The sequence below is a fragment of the Gossypium arboreum genome, chromosome 13 (genome assembly GCF_025698485.1).
Source record: "Gossypium arboreum isolate Shixiya-1 chromosome 13, ASM2569848v2, whole genome shotgun sequence".
NCBI classification, from domain to species: Eukaryota; Viridiplantae; Streptophyta; class Magnoliopsida; order Malvales; family Malvaceae; genus Gossypium; species Gossypium arboreum.
Genome location: NC_069082.1, coordinates 9,479,891 through 9,501,625, shown reverse-complemented (window position 1 = coordinate 9,501,625; position 21,735 = coordinate 9,479,891). Strand labels below are relative to the sequence as shown.

Sequence of the window (21,735 nt, the reverse complement as noted above, 5' to 3'; positions counted from 1 at the left end):
AGGAAAATAATTTATTAAACTTTATAATATTTTATTTATAAAAGAAACAATTTTTCACAGTTTTATGTATCGATAGTTATGAATATTATAATCACTCGATTATAACTAATGGTTTATGTATTAGCCTTTTTTTTAACAACTTTAAATGATTTATTAGCTTAATAACTTAACTTAAAATAATTTTTAAATAGTGTTATTGACGAATACGATTTTAATTAATTATTTAATTCACTTTATAAATGAATCTAGAGCATATATTATGATTGTTATGAAAAAAAAATTCAAGAATTGCAATATTAGATTTTTTTGGGCTCAAAACGAGGTGATTGGTTTTTTTTTACAAAGCTCAAATTTGTTAAAAATCGCCGAACCGAACCGCGATTATCAGTTTCAGATATTTCGGTTTTTATTCTATACAGTTTCGATTTCAAAAGTGAAAAGCTGAATGGAATGGTTCGGTTCAATTTTTGTCCAAAAATCAAATTAAACTGAATACACCCCTAAAAAGGACCAATAGAAAAGACTTTTATATAAACAACAAATAGGTGTATATTTCCATGAGATACCTTTTTCTATGAATATATCTTTTAATGAGATACCCTTTTATAGAATTGTATAGCTTTATAAGACATATTTACTTAAAATTTTATCTTTATAAGATAACTTCACACACAAAAATTATGTATTTACAACACAATTACTTGGTCAATAATTATAATTTATTTGACTTTTCTATATGATAAAATATTATTACTATCAACATCATAAACTACTAATATTTACTCTTTAAAATTTAGAATTTTAATCACGACTTAAATGGTAGTCACTAAAATTAATTAAAATAACGTGATATTTTTTGTAAATATTTTGAAAAATAACAAATTAATATAATATTATACATACAATAATATATATTTTCCACACAATATTTATAAACAACGAGATTTAACTTCAAGAAATTAATGCTACCATTTGGGTAAAGTCCAAATTTCCAAAATTTGCAAAGTTGAACAACAAAAGTATAAAATTAAAGTACACTAATTAAATCTACCACTTAATCTATTTTATAAAAGTAGCATTGTTATGGTCCTACAAAGACAAATGAATAATGAAAGAAAAATGGTTTTAGGGTTAACGTAATAATTAATATTTAATTGGACAATTAAGAACACTAACCCAAATTTGGGGATGCTTAATATTTATTAATATCCCAACTCACGAGCCTTTAAATGTAATTAGGTCAGAAGTTGCTAAGCAATTTATTTGTCGTTACTGTATATGGAAGCTTTGGATATTAAGGTGTCACTAGAGGTTATCATGCCCAGGTCAGGTTGAGTATTCAAGTTTGATCTAGATAAAAAAAAATTTAAGCCTGGTCCGGCTCGTTTATATTAAAAATTTTATATTATTTTTATATAAAAAATAGAATACATCAAATATATTAAAATATTAAAATAACAGTTTTCCAACAAATTAAAAATAAATTAAAAAATGTCTTTATACTTAAATAACAATAAAATAGATGCAACTTAATAAACAAATGATTTACTTGAGGCTCGACCCATTTTCTAAATAAGTCTTATTTTTTCCAAACTTATTTTTTACACTTATATTTTTATCCAAATCCTCTCATTTTTTGAGCGGACCTTTGAGAAAGTCTACGATAACTGGAATTGAGTACTTTAACATAAATGCATAAATAATAATACATTTACGAATTATTATAATGGATGATAAAAGCTAAAACAAGTGAGATTTAAATCGAAATAAACTCTAGAATGACAGACAAATTTTTAATTAAAAAGTTATTAATTTTGACATAAAACAAAGTTTCAATGAAAATAGAAAATTTAAATACAAATACGATGAGATGAATAATACTAGATTATCTCAATATATTAATAATTATTATTTATGTATTTTTTTGTTTTTAAATCTAATTCAATTGTAAAAGTATCTAAAAGTTTTTAAATTGATACAATGCTTAGAACTACACATAATTAGAGTTGTTCATGGGCGGACTGGGTCCTAACAAAATTCTAGGCCCGATTGATAAGCTCGGGCCTAGCCTCGCTGACGGTATTAATTTTATTTTTATCTAAAAAATTTAAAACATAATATTTCAAAAACACGAAAATATTAAAATAAATGTTTACCAACAAATTGAAAATAAAATTTAAAAAGTCTTTGTACTTAAATAATATGTGTTATTTAACAAGCAAATACCTACAAAATTAATAGCAAAATTAATATTAAAATAAGAGCTATACAATATCCAAACAATAACAACAAAATAGGAACAACATAATAGTGAAATTGTAGCAAAACAGTGAAAAACAATAAAAAAACAACAGTAAAACAATGGGAAAACAACAATAAAACAATAATTTTTTTTACAAATTCGAGCTGGGTTAGGTCAGAGGACAAAAAACCTTACTTGAAGCCCGACCCGTTTTCTAAACGAGTCTTATTTTTTTGCCTAAGCTCATTGTTTGAGCTTATATTTTTTTCTAAAACCCTCCCAATTTTTTAGCGACTTTTTAGGTTGGGCCATGGACAAATTTACCCATAACTCAACTCAACCTTTAAATGGAAAGTTAAATTAAGACTCAATCGAAAATTAGCCATCTACTCTTAATTAAAGCATTTGCGTATTTTTTTTTATTTGTTTTGAACCTTTTAGACGTAGCTTGCTCCATGAGTCCATGAAACATGCAATTTGCAATACTTCAATTCATGTGATTTTTTATGAAAAAGTAAATCTTAAAATAAATTTATTTATAATAAATATCTAAATTATTATAAATTCTCGTTACATCAAATATTTAATTATTTTAAAAAAATTATAAATATATTTGTATTAAATTTAATTTGTAAACTTATATATATATAATTTACCCAGTATGTAATTCAAATTTAAAAATAAAAAATTATCGTCAATTGAGTCTTAGTTTAATTAATATTGATTTATTGTCAGTGCAATAGGACGTGAGTTCGAGTGCGTTGAAGAGCATTATCCTCCTATTTTATAAAAAAGAGCAGATATGATAAGAACCTATAATGAGATAAATTATTAACTTCGATCTTAACATTAACCCGACCCGAGCTTGAATGAGTTGGTTGTTTACCAAATTTTGAATTATGATGACAATAGCAAGTAGCAAAATTGTTTCAAACCAGTTACTAATATAATATCTCAATTAAACTTAAACTCGCCATACCTATTTTTTTTTTTTTATTTCTAATCTTTTTCCACCAAACAAATAAACATTTAGTCTCAAAGATGAAAACAAAATCCTCAAATTTGTACTCAACACTACTAATACATATAGCTAATTTGGGTTTAAAATACTAAACAATCCAAAATTTAATATATCATACAATGAACTAGCAAGGAGGGAAGCATATTCAAGAATGTCAGGACCCACAATCCATACATAGTTTTTTCACCCTCATCTAATTTGGGTGCTTAGCTACTCTATCATCACTCACATAAAGGCCACTACCTAGTTTTTGCAACATGTTCAATGCATCAAATCCAAAAAGAAAAGTCTCTCCCATTCGTCATTGAGCACATGTACATTAACTCCCTTGGCTCAATGACCCTCATCCACAAACCCACAATGGACCCCTACAATGGTCAAAAAGGAACCACCATTTAACTTTGTTGCCTTGTGTGTGTGTGCTTTGAATCTGATACATCAAGTACATTTTTAAAGATTGCAGCAACCAGACAAAGTAACTATTATATTTGATTTACTATGTTTATTTGTTCATTGATGCAGATTTTTAGCTATGGCATTGGCATCTCTAAATCATGTTTCTGAGTACAAGTGATTGTTAATGACAATTCTAACAACCACAGGAATTCTTACTACATGAATGCCATCTTCCCAGTATAGGTTTCCGAACGAGTATCTTCCTTGAACTTTTAGTTGAGAACAAAAGGTTACCTTGAACTTCAGCTTCTTTGTTGTTGAATTGAATGTCAAAATCCATGGCTCGACACTCACATCAATGCCTGCAGGAGCTTGAACGCGGGCTACGTAAATGGAGTTCACTGGACCGACATTTGTAACTGTTCTTGAGACAGTCATACGTTGCTTAAGCTCGGGTAATATTATAGAAGGCAAATTTAGATTTCGGAGGAACTTGGCTGATTTATGACATGGGGTGTGAACCCTAGTCATTAACCTGATGGCAGTGCTGTTATAACCCATTGCATAAAGGAAGCAGACATAATCTGAGGGTTTAATGTCATAAATGAGACCTGGGTCTAGAGCTTTATTTGGATCTACATGGCCACCTCCATAATCAAATGGGTCAGCTTGCTTGTGGGGTGCTCCCTCAGCTACTGTATGTTGGCCATATTCATCCTTCATAGAAGCTTCTCGAACCGATAAAGAAAAAAAGAGTGTTGCATTAACAAGTTGTAAAAGCAAACCAGAAATGAAAAAATTATGTTTTCTTACCTGTTGTTACTAGTGCAGACTTAATTGCTGCAGGGCTCCACTTGGGATGGATTCCTTTGAGAAGTGCAACAATGCCGGATATATGGGGACAAGCCATGGAAGTTCCCGAATCAAGTTTAAAGTTAAATGGAGATGCTTTAGTTTGAGGTGAATTGAGTAGCTTGTATGAAGAAGCAGGTGACCAGGAGGCCAATATATCAACTCCTGGAGCAGCAATGTCTGGCTGAAAATGCATTGACATATGTTAAAACAGAAGGCTATGTAACTTCTCTATGAAAAAAGACTGCTAATACCTTCAACACTGATGGTGAAAGGGAACTAGGTCCTCGTGATGAAAAATACGCTATTTCTGGGGCTAGCTGTTGTCCGATAACCGTCTTTGAGAAGCTGAACTTGACGACTGGCTTTCTGTTACATGAAAGAGTTCATTAATATATCAGAGACCTTCTGATGGAATCTCAAGACATAGGGTTCAACTCATATCTGATGCAAATGACCTGCTTGCAGCCATGTAAGTCAGCAGAGATGTCCCAGCTTCAAAGTCCACTTGGACACAGGGAAAACTCCATGGACAAGAGACATCTTTAGTAGGAAACTGTGCAAATATAACCCCTGCACCATTGATCTCAAGTACGGATTTCGAAGCAATGACAGCCGACCTCTGCCACCGAGATTGGAAACAAAGAATTACTTTTCCTCTTGCTAGAGTGGCATTCAGAGTTTCCAAATCACAACTTCTGCAAAAGTAAACAATATCAAAATGTTTAATCGTAGTCCGTATCTAGATCGCAAAGATTCATGTGAACAAGAACCTAAGTACCAGTCTTACCCTGCACTGGTTCCATCAATATTAGTGGCTGCAATATCTGCTCCATAGACAATAGGATGAAACTTGTTCAAGCCCCTTCCCGTATAGAAAGACTGGCCCTGTATGAAAAACGTAAAAGTAGCTAAATAAACAAAGAATACAATTGTATTTTTCTATCAATGACTTGCGATTTAGAATCGAATATCTACCACTAGATGGTAGTTCCATCACGAGCAAAACATGTCAGTAAAACCTTGCAAAATTTTTTTGATCATTGAGAAGAAAATTATGAATTACCACTACAGTTTGGTTGTTCCCCTGGGTGATCACTGCAGGGAAATCTCGATCAATAGTGCTTGCAGCAACAGTCATAACCCAAGGAGCAGTATTAATGACAGTTTGAGGATAAGGACCAGTGTTGCCTGCAGAGCATACAACAGATATTCCTCTTGCTACAGCGTGGAAAGAACCAATAGCCAGCGCATCATCAACGTAAGTTGAAAGTGGAGGTGGTGAGCCCAAAGATGCCGAAATAATATCCACACCATCAAAGATAGCATCATCAAATGCGGCAAGAATGTCAGCTGAGCTACAGCCACCAGTAGCCCAACAAACTTTGTAGATAGCTAACCATGATGAAGGAGCACCTCCTCTGGCTATTCCTTGGGCTAGTCCCCTAAAGTTTGCATTTTTTACTTCAGCACCACTTGCAGTAGATGAGGTGTGAGTACCATGGCCCACAGCATCTCGAGGAGACAAGAACTCAATCCCATCACTTGGGGAAAGCTTTCCAAATTCAGCTTCATACCCTTTAATGTACCAACGTGCACCAATAATTTTCCTGCTTCGAAAACCCTAGAGTCAGACACCTTATACTTCAGCCAACCAGAACACCAAACACAACATACAGTTCATTTGAACTTCGAAATGTTCCCTTTTAACAAATTTATTAGATATTACTTTGACAATGAACTTTGAAAAATAAAAGAAAATTTGGTCTTGATACATGCTATATGAATTCGGCAGCATAGTACTAACAATGGAATAGTAATTGTCAACAGACAGCAGGTCTTCTTAAACTTAAGCCAAATATGGCATCAAACTGCATTCATTCTTGAAAATCTGGGATTAAACAAATGCGAAAAAGAAAGGAGATTGCTTCTTAATAAAGGAATATTAAGAAATTCTCCTATTTTCAAACTCATTAGATAAAAATTCCAGTGGTAACCCCTAAATTCAAGAGTGGACAGATATGAATTCCTTTGCTTATTTGAAATTATTCAACAAGTTGTTGCCTGCAACATGATGCACATGATCTTGACATTGATTTGATAAAGGATAGCAAAAAAAATTGTTAGAGCAAGAAATGGTAAGAGTATTGATCAAAGCAATTATACCTATTGCAATGCGAACGGTTAAATCTGTTTCCTTCCTGGCATATCCCTTTCCATCGAGATGGAAACTTTCCCATACCATCATCTTTGAAGCTTTCGGACTCAGGCCATATACCTTCTCAGGAAAAAATGTATGACTAATATCAAATTCCTAGAACAACAAAGTTATATAGCTTTCAAAAAGAAGTTGTAGGCTGACCAGTATCCATGACCCCAATAATAGTCCCCAAGCCTGAATGGCCTTCTGAAAGAATACCATCCACAATTTGAGGCTTTACTTGCAGGAAATCCCAGCTTCTAGTAGTGTGCAGGTTTAGGATTCTATTTGGAACTACATGAACAACTTCGGGGACATCTGCATAGGCGACAAAAAAATCATCTAAAAGACTAGTTTGAGATAAATATGAAGGAGAACAAAACAGAGTTTACAGTTCACCAACATTGCTACACCTGCAATAAGCTTAGCTTGAGACTGACTGAGGACTGCAGCAAACCCTGAAAACCCATGTTTGTAGCTGTATAAAATGGATTCCTTGGCAGATTCTTTGCTGTGTTCAATTGAGATCATAGCAGTTTTACTATTTTCCATGTTCCAATCAACTTGTCAAAAACAAAGTCTGTTTATTCTTGTAAGCGAAAGTACTAACAGAACCAAGACACGCTTCCTTCTTGAATGATATAATTAAGGATAAAGCTGTACCAATGGAGTATAAGTGTATGCATATTTATAGCAAATCAAATCTTATTTATCAGTAATGGACTTTTTGCTACTAGTTCCATAATTGAACAACTTTTCACTATATAATGAGTTAGCTAGCTCGAGAGCTAGCATATCAACCATCTATACGCCATAGGTTATGGGGTCGATTCAAACCATAATATGAATAAATATACAGAAAAGAAAAGCTATTGAATAACTAGTGGTGATTGATGAAGACAGTTGAAATTGAAACCTTCCAAGAATGTCTGAAAGAATCTGATGATGAGAATCTTCCAGTAGATTTGGCTCATCAGTGTATCTCTCCCCCATATATACAATATAAACCTGTGAAAAAAAAAAACAAAGATTCTTATATTAAAGGCAAAGAATGATGATGAAGTGAAGCAAGAAACAAATAATGAAGAAAAACCCACATTGCTGGAAGCAAGCCCGAGAAGAAACAATGAACATAACAAAGCGAGCACAACACCACACGGCCATGAAGAAGGAAAAGAAGCCATAAGAGAGAAAAGGAATATGATAATCAAAGAGAGAAGGGAATGAAAGAAGATTTACAGTACACAGTGATTTATATGATGAGCTGCTTGCTAGGTAAAAGTTGAGAATTTGATCGTATATAGACAAAGCATTGCGGGGACCGCATTTGGTACCTGTTCCACTGCACTGCTACCGCCATTTACGATTAAAAGGCGCTTTGGTTGCCCCATGGATCAGTCGTTTGTCCGATTATGGCCATTGTTTTGTTTGCAATCTGCAGTGTCATCATGATTTGGAGCCTGAGGGTCTAATTATGGTTTTAGTCCCTCTATTATATCAAATTTTGAGATATTTAATTTTTATGCTGTTTTTATATATGGTTTTAGTCCCTCTATTTTACTATATATGTTTGGGGTTTGTGGACAGTGGGAATCTATAAATAATTTTATGAGGGGCTGGAATTAAATTATAAACTTTTGAGAGGTCGAAATGTAATTTTATCATGTATTAATTTATGATTTTATCATTTTTTAAAAAGGACTAAACATTTTTCTTTCATTTTTTTTTTGGGGGGGTCATGGCTCCTACTTACCCCTTTGCATTCCACCTTATTCATGGATGTCTCTCTTAACAAAATCGTCTCCCAGGAGCAAAGCCAAAATTTTTCTTAAAGGGGTTGAATTTGAATTATTAAATTTCCGAGAGAGCTAAAAATGTAATTTAGCCATTGTATTGATGTAAAAGCTTACAATTTTCAAGGGATTAAACTATAAATTTTATTTTTGGAGAGGGCATAATTTAATTTAAAATTTTAAGAGAGTCCAAAATATAATTTTACAATTATTAACTTAAAACTTTGCAAATATTCAAGCACTAAACTGATCATGTTATCACTTTAACATCAGCAACCGGTCATGTTAATAATCAATTTAAAGTTGAGGATTAAATTATATCAAATTGAAATAAAAAGATTAAATCTAAAATTTTAACACAGTTAAGGGACTAGAACCATAACAAGAGCAGGACAAAGTTTGTGTGTGTGCAGTTCTTTTCTTCGTTTTAAGTTGAAATTTCGTAGTGGAAGAAGAAACGTTGACTGAATTTTGGTTGGCTGAATATTTTAGTAAACGAAAGGAGTAATGATGATATTTGATAGAAAATTTTAATTTAATAGATTAATGTTTTACTTATAAAAAAATTGTTTTAAATTTTATATAATATAAATTATTAGAATATTACATTTTTCATGAGAAGCACCCATAGACGGACGGTTCTTCACTTTTCACTACCTAGTTGGTCATCTAGTGACCAACCATCAGCATGCCTCGGACTTTCTATAAGGCCAATCATCCTAGGCTACTAACTATCAGCGAGTCCTCCATAAGGTCACCCGCTAGTAGTAGGTACAACTTATCCTCAAGAAGGGATCATTAAGGGATCACCGAAGCACAATAATCTCGTAATATCTCAGCAAAGGGAATGTCAGAGTAGACTCCCACTTGATGACAATGAACGTGTAAAGAACATGCCACCTAGGCGGCCACATAAGCTGACTACAACTTGTGTACTATCGATGCCATGGCACCACCTGGCATAGGTGCCTTCTCTCTATAAATACCTTAGGGCACGATGATAAAAGGATTTTTTTTTCCTTCTTCATTCATTTCTTCAACAACCTTAAGCATATTGCTTAGTACACAACCTCCCTTTCCTCTCGTTAACTCCCTTCCCATACACCGGCTTTTCGCCTAACTCAAGTGAACCAACCTCCTTATCTCCACCACAATCTCTTCCTTGTCTCCTCCCTCAATATCAACATATTCTAATTTTTTTCTTTTCTCATAACAAAAAGCTATGTTAAGAAACAAAAAATGTAAAAAATTTGCTTAACGCTTTTATTCATTTTTATATTTTTTAAAGAATAGGTATTGAATATTTCTATACAAATAACATAGAGAGAAATTTTGGTTGGTTTAAAAACAATTTGAACTCATTTTCTCTCACTTCATCTATTTTTGAAATTTTTATTTTTACAATTTTCAAAATTTTAAAAATATCATTCTTTATATTCTTTATTATTTTATAAATAACTAGGATAAATTTGACATAAAGTATAAACATTAAGGACTAAAATTATTATTATACTAGCTAAAATTTCCACTTTATCATTTTCAATTCTCTCAAGACTCTAAATTATATCTCAATATTTTGTAGTACATATTTTAGAGATGGAATTGAATTGATTGCAAGATGTGGGGGTTTTGAAGATTGATTGGATTTTTGATGGACTTGCGAGAGAAAAGTGAGGTAGCTGTCAGAATAGGTACTCTAAGATACTTTCTAACAATGAAATATTTAAGGTGAGTTTGGATGGATAGTACGTTTACCTGCGGTCAGTGTAAAAACAGTAGTGGTGATTAGATTAAATACTGTAGGGATACTGTAGTGCGAGATAAAAAGTAAGTTAAATACACCGCGCCGCACCCAATTGCACATCCAAACCCACCCTTAAGATAAATTAAGAAATTTAGAGAAGATAAAACTAAATAACGATTCGATGGAGAAGATGATGAGAATCGAAAAAAATACTTGAGATTAATATGGGCCTCAAGGCATTGGTGAAGTGCTTTTGTCTTTGGTCGACAACTTTGGTAGGACAATGTGTGCTATTGACAATGCATCAATGTTGTTCTTGAAAGCTATAATTTGGACCCAATAATGAATTCAAGAAATTTTTTAGTAGGGTCGAAATTAAATTAAAAAAATTAAGAGGTTAAAAATATAATTTTATCATTTGTTATTTTTTTATCATTTTTAAAAGACTAAATTTTTATTTTTATTTTGAGGGGGTCAAAGTATAATTTTACCATATATTAACTTAAATTTTCATCATTTATAAAAAACTAAATTGAATGATTTTCATTTTTAGGGGCAGGGCCTCCCTTAAAATCGCCCCTAGAGGTTAACTTAGTGTTACTCGTTAGTTGTCAATATATTAAGCCTTTTGGTTGTATAATTCTTAGGTTGGCCTATTCAAAATACCCATTTCACTGTTTAAAAATAATAAAATAATAAAAATATTTTAATTGATATTTTATATATTTTTATAATTAAATTTAAATAATAAAAATAATTTTTTATTATTTAAATTGAATTCAGGTTAAGATGTAAAAATTATTGTCTAAGTTCAGCTCAAGTTAGATTGGGTCTATCGGGTTAAGCAAGCTACTCAACCATTGGACAAGTCTAGTTGGCATAAAACCCTTTGAATTATATATTTCAATGAATTTCACGTCTATACTATTATTTAAGATTTTGTCTTAATTAGTGTTGCCTGTCAATCAGATCCAACTCAATTGTGAAATTACTAAAAACTCCTTATTTTTATAAAAAAACAAATATTATGAGGGTATTTTTATCTTCTTCTTTTTTTACATTTTTATATAAAATCTAGAAAAATGCATGCATGTAATGTGATTTAAGCCCAATCCATCGTGATCTTCATTATCTCAATTTTACTATTTCGACCAAAGTTGCGTTCAATTTTCATATTCTTCACATTTTTTTCCACCTACATCGTGAGTATACCATGCTCTATTATACATTATCTTTGTATTAATCACTAGTCTTTTTCTTGGTTTTCACAAAATTTGATTCCTTTATTTTTATAATATCATTTTACTAAGTCCAATTTGATAACGCCATTAGTTGATAACATTAAAGAGATAGCATAGGATTCTTTTACTATCATTTATTACACAATTCGAGCCAACCACATTCAACCAATAATAAATTTATATGTTAGTTGAATATTTAAGAATGTTTTAAAAAATATTCATATCATCACTTAAAGATCAATATCTAATAGTATTATCATTTTGAATCGAGTCATAACATTATAAAAGTAAAGGCACCAAATTATATCAAATTAAAATAAAAGGACTAAATCCAGAATTAGACCTTTTTATCGCCAAGCATTGATCAATCACAGAATGATGTCTCTAGTTCATTGGTTTGGCATGTACCAGGTTTTCTTGGTAAAACAGGTAGCTGAAATTACCTTGACATGGCTCCTAAAATACAAAGAGGGAATGAGATGAAGAAATTAAAACTGATTATGCAATGCTAAATAGGCACATAATCATAAACTTAGTTCACCAAAAATAATGACTATACACACTCGCTAGCCACACTGTATCTATTGGCAACCCTTCAAAGCCAACAATGCAGCTCCATAGGCAGCCTCGGTTTGAGTTGCTCGACTCACAGGTAGACCGAGCACTCTCTCTCGAATCTTTGTCCATTTGTCGTTCTTTGCACCGCCTCCGGCGGTGAACACTTCATCGACTTGGGTCGCACCTAGATCCTTCAACAACATGTATGCCTTTGCCTAATGTATATCTCACCAAATTAAAGTGCAATTTAGAGTTAGCTTTCATCTGTACTAGCAAATAGAATGTTGAACAAGGAGCTATCCCTTTGTACCTCTATACGGGCGATTGATTCCAAAATGCCATGCAAGTACTCCACATCACTTTCCGGTCGTGGATGTAACCTGAACAAAATCGAAAACTCGATAGCATTTTGATCCAAACGCAATGTTTGTAAAAGCTATGTTGATCTCTGGCTCTTCCTTTTTTTCTTTAAGTGTCCATGTATAATGTATACCCGTACATGGCTGTGGGGATATAACTATCTAAGACGTTCCAAATATAAGGAATAACTTAGAAAACTAAAAATACCTGTGTAAGATATATATCCTTATCCAACACTGACACACCCGAGTCCAAATAACATGGTTCCCCCCTCTTCCATGTTCCTAACAAGCATTTTCACAATTCACCTAATGAATATACCAGTCACTAGATTTCTTATGCAGTCAACTAACTTCAAAATCCTCAACAGTTCTCAATAACACATTGTTATCGAGAACTGTAGAGTATCCTATAACAATGTTCTAATGTGGAGAGAGAGATTAAATACCTAGGCTCCATCTTCAGATTTGCCACGGGAAACCTCTCTCCAACTGATTTTAGGGGATAGTAGTCTAAGGGAGAGGCCTCCATGGGATTAATATGTTCACTCAGTTTTTCCAATTGCTCATCACTGAAATTTTCCTTTAAAACTGCTCCGCCAGTATTCGAAGCTCCTCCGACAAGCCACTTATCGTCAAGGCGATGACTGTACACTCCGTATCTTGCATCCTCTATCCTAGTTGTACTTAGTAGTTTAATTGCAAGGGTTGAACCCAAAGAGGTAACCTACATAAAAATAATAACCAAAATTGCTGTTGAGGTCCCCAAAAAACAGCTGCAAAATGCACCATGGCAGTCAATAGACAAGAGCCTTATAATTTTACAAACAGAATTATAGCAGAAAGATGCTTGTCTATAGTTACTTTGGCAATAATGAACCCCATATGACACAGCCTGATGAATATATGTATTACAACAAAAAACAAAGACGCTTCCCATTTCCTGATAAAACACAAACTAAAGTGTAAGTCAGAAAAAAAAATACAAACCGCTTTCCCGGGTTTTGTTGCTCGTGCTGCAAGAAAGGCCGCTATGCTATCAGTGGTCCCGGTACATACAATACAATCTTCTGAAAAACCTGCTATGAAAGTGTTAGTAAAATATTAATGGCAGTTTCAGCAGCTTAGGGCAGGTTTAACTTGCAATCAAAGAATCAACAACAATCAGAACAAATAAATATAAAACTCAGAGCTATCATCACTTCATAATGCTTAACTCTTTAACAGGTGCTAATTCTCAAATTGAACTATTCCCAATGTAAATGCAAAATCTTACATTCTGAGGAGTGAAAAGTATAATGCTTAAACCCCGAAATTTCCTGCCCTTTGAACCATCTAGGGAGGCACAGAAAGATATTTAATGGAACAAATTCATACCAAATTGTGTTCTAATATCGCCTTTCAAATGGCCGATTGAAGTTCCCGGCGCCTTGACCGTAGGTAAAAGTTGAGCATAAGGCTGAGATAACAACCAATCTGGATAGGAGTCAGCTTCGGGATCATAACCAACCTAGACACACATGAAGCAATATCTTAGCCATTTATTGCTTAAATTTGTTCTAGCTGTAGATTACCAGTTAGGAATCAAAATCCTATACAGTGACTAACGAGTTATTGCATGCAAGACCTTCAGAGCATTGTTATAATCAGAAACTCCAAGCTGACCATGAAGAAGCCACAACAACCAATCAGCTTGGTGTAATAACATTGTGGATTTTTTGTCTGAATCGTCATTGTTCCACCATGAAACAAGCTTGCACAGAGTAGATGAACCAGAGCACACTGTATGGTTTATAGGAGCAATGGACTTTACCAATGGTAAAGCGTCAGGACAACTCTCATTGTAGAGGTAAGGTCTGGCTAATGGTTCTCCTGTTTTGCTGCAGGTGATAAAATTCATACACCATATTGAAATTCAATCCAGTAATTGAGGAGGAAAATGCCACATAGATCAGCAAATGGTAATGTTTAGTTCTTTCAGATAATCACCTGTCGATGATCAGCGTAGTAGCAGAAGTCCCATCGAGAGAGATGGAAGCGACAAGAGGCCGGAGATGAACCGGAACATCTTCAAGCAATGAGAAAAGAGTTGTTTTCCATGACAGCGCCCAATCCAGGGAGTCTTCCTTCTTTCTAGACAAAGAGAAACAGCTTCATCAAATATGATGACAAATCCAAGTTTTCGAACTCTTAAACACATGCAATTTGTAAGGAACAATTTAAATCATCCAAGCAACTTAAAAACTAGCGTGAAACATTATATCAAGGGATTTTTTTCTTTTTAATTCTTACCATGTAATTAGGGTACTCTCTCTTTCCTTCAGCATGAATTGTCCCTTGCTTGTCAATCAAAGCATACCTAGCACCAGATGTACCGAAATCCATTCCAAGATAAAGCCTTTCACTAGCTTGAAAACCCATTTCTTGATTGTCAATCTTACATCCAACAACCATAGTTCTCAGCTTTACTGATTTCTCTACACTCTTCTCCCATGGATGAGTTCTTACATTCAACTTCCTTGAACTACAACATCCTGGAGAAAGGGTGCAAACGATTACTCAATCAACCCTTGGCAATAGACATCATGTTATATACACCGTTTAAATCAGTGAATGACCATTGGACCCGAATTTTTTGGATGTCAAAGAGCTACTACTACTAAAATAAACAGCTTACAAAAACTTTACAGTGACATCTTAATATGCAGAACATACACGAATTAAGAGAGACTTGAGAGGGAAAAAAAATACCTGGTTTTGGGGACAATGGATAAAGCAGGATGGAGAGGGTGGATGAATGGGTAATAGAGCTAAGCATGTTTTGGCACCTTTGATGTGCTGGCTTTCCGTCTTTCACACTGTGAGCTTGCAACGGATAATGGGGAAATTTATTGAATACCGTTGTTGGAACTTAGATTATTGGACTGATTGCTTGTGTGTGCTTTAAGCTCCACCCTTTAATTGGACTGGGCTAGATAAACAGGCTTGGCACTTTAGTCCAATTCATTGTTTTCTCATTGATTGAGTCTTAACTCGATTAGCATAAATATTATTATCAATGTAGGAAGACATGGATTCGAGTGCTCTGAAGCACATTATTCTCTTATTTATAAGTTGGGACTACGAGTAGTTGACACAATATTCAGAAGCTTGCCAACCTATAAATAAGAAGATAATACACTTCAGCGCACTTAACTCACTCCTGCATTGACAATAATGCTCATGACAATTGAACTAAGACTCAATCAACTTTTTTTTTTAAATATTTTTAAGTTATTTTCGTAAGTTTATATATAAATATTTATTTTATACTATAAATATTAAAATTAATTATGAATTAAATAAAAATTTTGATTTGATTTAAATAATATTTGGATTTAATCTTGTGAATCGAAAAAAGTAATTGAACCAAATATATTTAAGTAATAATTAAATTGAAACCACATTAAATTTAAGTAATTGATTTTATGTATTTTTCTCAATCTATTATAAACCTTTGAAATTATATATATATATATATATATAGTTTTTCAAAACATAATTTTTTTTTTGCTAACATTTTTACTCTCTCCAGTTACTACAATAATTTAGTATATCTAATAACATGTCCAATATTTTCAGTGATTGATAAAGAAAAAACTGAATAAAATTTTATTAAAAATAAAATCTATTTGTTTTGTACTTTTGAATAAAAATAATTAAATATTCTCACCGTTAATTAATATAATTTTATAAGGCTTGTAGAGTTATGTCTCGGATTTTCAATCAAACAGTGTGTGACATCGTAATAAAGAAATGTTTTTTGCGCTGACAACGCTTTGCCACGTCACGACGTGGCGATGTGCAACTCAAGTGTTTTCGATTTTCTTCTATAATCATATTTGCTATGAATTTCAGCCTATAAATAGGCCATAGTTACTCTATATTTTATACAACAGAAATATTTAGATTGAGAGAATTGTATTCTTTGTTTTCGAAGAGTTTATTTTTTTGGGGCTTTAGGTTTTCCTTTAATTCTCCCCATCTTTATATTCTTATTTATTATAATGAAATCTCATTTTGCCCGTGATTTTTCTTCTTCTTTTAAGGAATTTTTTCACGTAAAATTTACTTATTCTATATTTTTTTATTATAATTTATTTACTTGTTCATTGCATAACACGGGTTAATTCCCAACAAGGTTTTTAAATGTTTTTTATTGAAATAAGATTTTTAAATAAATTGATTGATTGAGTTGATTTTGATATACAAACTCAATAACCCTTTAAATATTTTTAAAGGATTCAATATATTTAGGTGAAATAAATGATTTTAAAATATTTTAATTTGAACAGTTGTATTAATTAATTTTTAAATCTTATTAATGGTTATTTAAATAGTAAAAATAATAGTTTTATTTTTAATCAAATCATTAATACTAAATTTATAATTAAACATTGAATTAAAAGATTAATGTCGCTACACTTTTATATGGTTTGTGGTGGGTCTTTTGGGATTACTCTTTTGTCTACCTACGTGCTTTAAGCTGATTCTTTTTGGATGATAGGATCAAAGATGATCAGAAAGGTTGTTTACTTTTGCAAATATTAAAAAATCACCGAGTTCTATTCGAGTAAAATGTAAGTAAGATCTTAAGTTCAAATATTATAGATAAAGAAAATAACATTTTGAGAGCTTCGTCACTTGTTTATAAATTTAATTTCATTCGACTTTATATTTAATTGAAATTTAATGTCGTTATTAAATACTGAAAATAGATATCGAAAGATACTTTAGAGGTTAGATTTTTAATAGGTAGGGTTTGATGTTTTTAGTACTGTTTTGGGTTGTAGCTAGGTGTTAATATCTTTTCCTTCTCAATGAATAGAACATAAGAGAAAAAAGTAGTAAGGTGGTTGATTCTTAGCCAATTCAAGGCAACAAACCAAACTTGATATATCAGAATTCCTACTGACAAATTGATTGGGAAATGATACTTGTAACCCTATGAAGTACTCTATATGAGATATTATATAGATGAGATATGAAAAAATATAGACTATACATCAAAAGTGGAACCCCCCCCCCCAAATCCAACATGTGAAACGAGACAGGTAAGGTCTAGCATGTGAGCCATTGCTGTTAGCAACTCAAAAGCAAAGAGGAAAAGAGAGAGAAAGAGAGAGAGGTGACAGGTATGAGGGTTATGCTCTCTCACAGGGCTCACAATGCCAGCACTTAAAGTTCACATTTCGAAATCATTAGGCCACCAAGAGGACCCCCCCCCCCCCCCGTCCTACACGAAGCCCCTCTCTGCACATGCTCATCAGTAAAATGGAAATGATAACCTCACACTGCTCTCACCCTTTTACCATTATTCCCCATTCTTTGCTTGCACTTCTTTCTATGGCATCATCAAAAAGTTTTTGCACACGAGAGGATTGATTTTATCTTGTACGAAGTTTACGAATGGTGGAAAAGCAAAGCCAAAATTGGGTTGGAACTAGGGTTTTAAATAAAGAGCGCGACCTTTATTCATGTTTATTTCTTTATTTTTTATTTTGTTCATGTTTGATTTGCGTTCATTAAACGTCGATAATGGCGGTAAAAAAACTACTGATAGAAGAAGAGAAATTTACTCATATTGAAAAGCTGATGATATAAGAGAAGTTCTAACTACATATATTTAAATGTTGAAAAATACTATTCTAATAAAAGTCAAATAGAATAGAATAGTTCTATATGAATTTAATTTGTGATGAGATTCAAGTTACACAATCTCTAACAAAAATTTTCAAATCTATGTTTGTGTTCAAACATTAAATGAACATATTCATAAATATATAATTAAATGTGTTTAGCAACATTAAAAATGTTAGAAGAAATCGTGTCCAAAATAAAATTTACCGATAAACATCTTTTTATTTTTAGATATAAATAAAAATAATAATAGTAATAGTAATATTTCTAATTATATAATAATCTAACAATAAATGAACTTTATGAATATAAATGAACTGGTCATATTTTGTTCAGTATTTCGTTTAATAAATAAGTCTCAAAATATTTTTCGTGTTCATTTGTTTAACTTGATAAACATACATAAATAAATAGAAATGAGATGCTTTGTTCATTTACAACCTTAAATTATAGGAAAGCCAGAGCTGAATTTTAGATAAATTTTTAAATTTATTTGACTTGATGCTAAATAATATAAAATAATAAATATTTTTATTTAATTTTAATTATTAAATATATAAATAAAACTAATAAATAATAAAATCGAATTACGAATATTTTATCTTTGACATTTTAATTCAAGATTTAAGTTTAAAAAATCTTGGTCCAAGCTTTTGATTTTCTTTTACATATTTGTCTGCTTTTAACTTGCAATGAGTTTTTATCCCTAAGTGGTTGGTTAGTTCAAAGGAACCCACCTTTTAGCCCAGTCTTAATTTTGGACCCACACATATTTACTATTTTTGAGGTTCAATAATGTGCATGATTATGTTTAAATTTGGATAAATTTAGTTAGGTCCTAATCTTAAATAGAAGAAAGAAAAAAGAAATTGCACCAATGCCATTTTAATTTTGTCCTTATGTCATGGGTCACAGAATAAAGTTCGTGATTATTGCATTCATAAAGTTCTATAGATGTCTACTAATAAGATAGGGCTTATTTGACCTGTTTAAACTGGTCCAACTTGTGAAATATATGGAGAAGCCTATGTACTTGAAGTTTTGGTGGTCTAATAAAACACTCTAGTAAAATTAGAATTATCAGAGTAATTGATGTAAATACTAAGGAATAGACATGTATAGAGTTTAAATCCCTTAAGACTCTCATATTGTAGATATGCATAAATCTTGACTATCGATATAACTTAATCTGTACCATTGAATTTGGGAGAGCTCAACTATAGAGACATTTCCCTTCATTTTTAAGCACTCGATTGTAAACTTTTAAGATAATAGAATACTTTTAAGAGCATTTACTCGAAACTTGGTTTGTGGCTTATTTCTTTTTAAGTAATTGTTTTCGCGATATTTTCAATGCCTTCAAGAATTTTTCAATTTGAAATAAAGAAATTATCTAAAACTACAAAAATTCTAAAATGGTGGCATTACACCAAAACTTCAGCCTTTTTGTTTTCTCTATTTACTCGAAATCCTTTCATTTTCAGTTCTTGATCTTGATTTTAAGCCTGAGGTTTTCATTGTTGTCATAGACCCCATCTCTAAGTTTCCCTTCACATAAATATTGCATCACATATTTGATTTTAAAGCAATAATCATGAAAGCATTGTCTTTTTTTTCCATCCAAACAATCAAATACTTTACCTTTATTTTCTTCTTTTTCTAACATCAGCTCATTATTATTATTGTGTTTCCCGTCTCCCGTTTTCATTTTCGTTCTCGTTCTCGTCTTATGTGTATATATAAAAAATGATAATTTATCAATAAGCGATTGAGTGTAATATTGGTAAGATACATTATGCTTTTAATGGGAATATTTAAGATCGAAATCTTAAAGATGACATTATTGAGAGGAGTAGTCACGAACCTCAAATATGAACCGTAAAACAAACATAAATAATATTTAAAAAATAAAAGTAGAGTGAAAGTTGACCACCTAAACAAATTTTTAATGTTATCGATTCTCATTATAAGTGATTCTGATCATATCTACTTTTTTTTTACACAAAAAATACTTAGAACTATTTATAGCCTCTCATCAACCCATAAATAAGAGAATAATGCGCTTCAACGCACTCGAACCCATGTCCTCCTACATTGACAACAATATCCATATCAATTAAGCTAAAACTCACTCAATTAAACTTCGATTATTAAATTAAAATAATGAAGAGATTTAAATCTTAAAAATAAAATAAAATATTAATTTTCAAACATACAATATCAAGAGCATACCTAAACAAATCAAAACGTATAGAAATAAATTTATGCTCAATATTACATTTTTGTTAGCCATTTTAAATTTTGTTAGCATTCACTTTGATTTTTTTTTCATTTTATTTTAATACTAATATTAGAACCTAAACCCTAAACATTTACTTTGGTCAAAGATAGATTTTTTTTTACGAAGACATCCACTGAAAAATAAATTAATTATGAAATTGCTCATGATTGTGAGTATGATCCAAGAATGATAAAACCAAATATGTAATAATATATATATATATATATATATATATATATATAATTTTAATTATTCTAGGACCATAGCTTACGGATGAAGTTATAGGTAATGAAAGTTTATTAATCTACCGGCAGTACTATTAGACCATAAATAAAGGGTTTTGATTTTAATATCTTCTTTATTTATAATTTTATTTTTTATTTTCACTTAACAGTATATTATTAGGGAAAATATATTTTATAGACATTATTCACGGTCCCTTTCTAATTATTTAATGATATTTCAATAAGTTTTTCGTGTCATTGATACATAATTTTGGTAAATTTTTATCTCGAACTTAGAATTCTGAATCTTGAACCATGAATACTAAACCTTGAACTTAAACTCAAACCCTAAACCTTAAGGTCCATGGTCGGGGTTTAAGGTTCAAGAATCGATGTTTAGGGTTCATTGTTCATAATTTGATGTTTGGAGTTTGGGGTTCAGGATTTGGTGTTTATGATTTGGGTTTATGGTCTAGAGTTTAGTGTTTAGTGTTCAATGTTCGGGTTCTTAATTTAGGGTTTAGAGTTCAAGGTAAAAAAATTAATGAAATGTCATTAAATAATTAAAAAGAGACCACAAACTTTATAGTGGAAAGAATCTCTAAAATAAGTTGTCATTATTAAGGTATCAAACTTCTCGATCAATCACCCAAATTTTAAATTAGTCCTAAACATCAAAACATTATAGTTAAAAGTATTAATATTACTAGTTTTCTTTATCAAGTGATGCAACTGTAAGTATAAAACTATTTAGAATATAACATATCGAATTAATCCCCTTGATATTTTATCTAGTGACTTTTATTCATATGCATTAGTATTTGGATGTAGTGCATGCCTTAATGCATGGTTTTTGTTGTTGGACAAATGAAAATATATGCAAGATAATGGTTAATTATGGGGATCAAGATTATAATGTTTTGATTATTTTTTTTACATATATTTTTGTTTCAAGAAAATATTCAATGAAATTGAATCACATTTGCAGCAACAAAAGGTTGAATGCAAGCGACTTTTAGCAATTACATATGGTAATGAATTTTATAGATGTTAATCACTTTAATTGAAGTTTAATTAATAGGTGAATAATGAAAATTAAGTAAATCAATCGAGTTTAATAAATATTGAAACAATCGTAAAAGGTG

General features: G+C 31.5%; 2 protein-coding genes across 10 annotated transcripts; both read right to left on the bottom strand.

Annotated features, from left to right (window-relative positions):
- Nucleotides 1-3,303: 3,303 nt before the first annotated feature.
- On the bottom strand, nucleotides 3,304-8,165 carry LOC108464614 (subtilisin-like protease SBT3.9). 7 transcript variants are annotated; one of them, XM_053024457.1, is made up of 11 exons: nucleotides 8,046-8,165; nucleotides 7,628-7,719; nucleotides 7,125-7,222; nucleotides 6,874-7,029; nucleotides 6,678-6,789; nucleotides 5,578-6,121; nucleotides 5,302-5,399; nucleotides 4,970-5,209; nucleotides 4,766-4,880; nucleotides 4,473-4,695; nucleotides 3,304-4,387 (listed from the first exon to the last, which is right to left on the bottom strand). In XM_053024457.1, exons 1-11 carry the CDS (start codon nucleotides 8,100-8,102, stop codon nucleotides 3,816-3,818), a joined length of 2,307 nt encoding a protein of 768 aa, XP_052880417.1. In that variant the 5' UTR covers nucleotides 8,103-8,165; the 3' UTR covers nucleotides 3,304-3,815. The 7 variants fall into 7 exon arrangements, with proteins under 7 accessions (XP_052880417.1, XP_052880418.1, XP_052880416.1 ...); XM_053024458.1 differs by having other exon boundaries at nucleotides 7,125-7,169; XM_053024456.1 differs by having other exon boundaries at nucleotides 3,304-3,631; nucleotides 3,954-4,387; nucleotides 7,125-7,169; nucleotides 7,628-8,149.
- Nucleotides 8,166-11,768: 3,603 nt separating this feature from the next.
- LOC108461155 (D-ribulose kinase) lies at nucleotides 11,769-15,351 on the bottom strand. Of its 3 annotated transcripts, none has more exons than XM_017760881.2 (10): nucleotides 15,158-15,350; nucleotides 14,699-14,940; nucleotides 14,396-14,535; nucleotides 14,034-14,286; nucleotides 13,784-13,916; nucleotides 13,397-13,485; nucleotides 12,856-13,133; nucleotides 12,358-12,427; nucleotides 12,053-12,262; nucleotides 11,769-11,945 (listed from the first exon to the last, which is right to left on the bottom strand). In XM_017760881.2, the coding sequence occupies exons 1-9, from the start codon at nucleotides 15,222-15,224 to the stop codon at nucleotides 12,071-12,073; spliced, it is 1,464 nt and encodes a 487-aa protein (XP_017616370.1). In that variant the 5' UTR covers nucleotides 15,225-15,350; the 3' UTR covers nucleotides 11,769-11,945; nucleotides 12,053-12,070. The 3 variants fall into 3 exon arrangements, 2 of the variants coding, with proteins under 2 accessions (XP_017616370.1, XP_017616369.1); XR_001867707.2 differs by lacking the exon at nucleotides 11,769-11,945 and adding an exon at nucleotides 12,615-12,691 and having other exon boundaries at nucleotides 12,200-12,262; nucleotides 15,158-15,351; XM_017760880.2 differs by having other exon boundaries at nucleotides 11,769-12,262; nucleotides 15,158-15,348.
- Nucleotides 15,352-21,735: the final 6,384 nt, after the last annotated feature.

What these genes read in the sequence shown, in the direction of transcription:
- LOC108461155 (XM_017760881.2), bottom strand. Translation starts at nt 15,224, where the DNA reads ATGCTTAGCTCTATTACCCATTCATCCACCCTCTCCATCCTGCTTTAT. An exon ending in TCCATTGTCCCCAAAACCAG is followed by an intron (nt 14,941 to 15,157) that starts GTATTTTTTTTC and finishes CCCTTTCTCCAG; the next exon opens with GATGTTGTAGTTCAAGGAAG. An exon ending in CGATATTAGAACACAATTTG is followed by an intron (nt 13,486 to 13,783) that starts GTATGAATTTGT and finishes CTTTCATAGCAG; the next exon opens with GTTTTTCAGAAGATTGTATT.
- LOC108464614 (XM_053024455.1), bottom strand. Translation starts at nt 7,895, where the DNA reads ATGGCTTCTTTTCCTTCTTCATGGCCGTGTGGTGTTGTGCTCGCTTTG. An exon ending in AACCGTTCGCATTGCAATAG is followed by an intron (nt 6,122 to 6,677) that starts GTATAATTGCTT and finishes TTTTCGAAGCAG; the next exon opens with GAAAATTATTGGTGCACGTT. An exon ending in ACTTACATGGCTGCAAGCAG is followed by an intron (nt 4,881 to 4,969) that starts GTCATTTGCATC and finishes TTCATGTAACAG; the next exon opens with AAAGCCAGTCGTCAAGTTCA.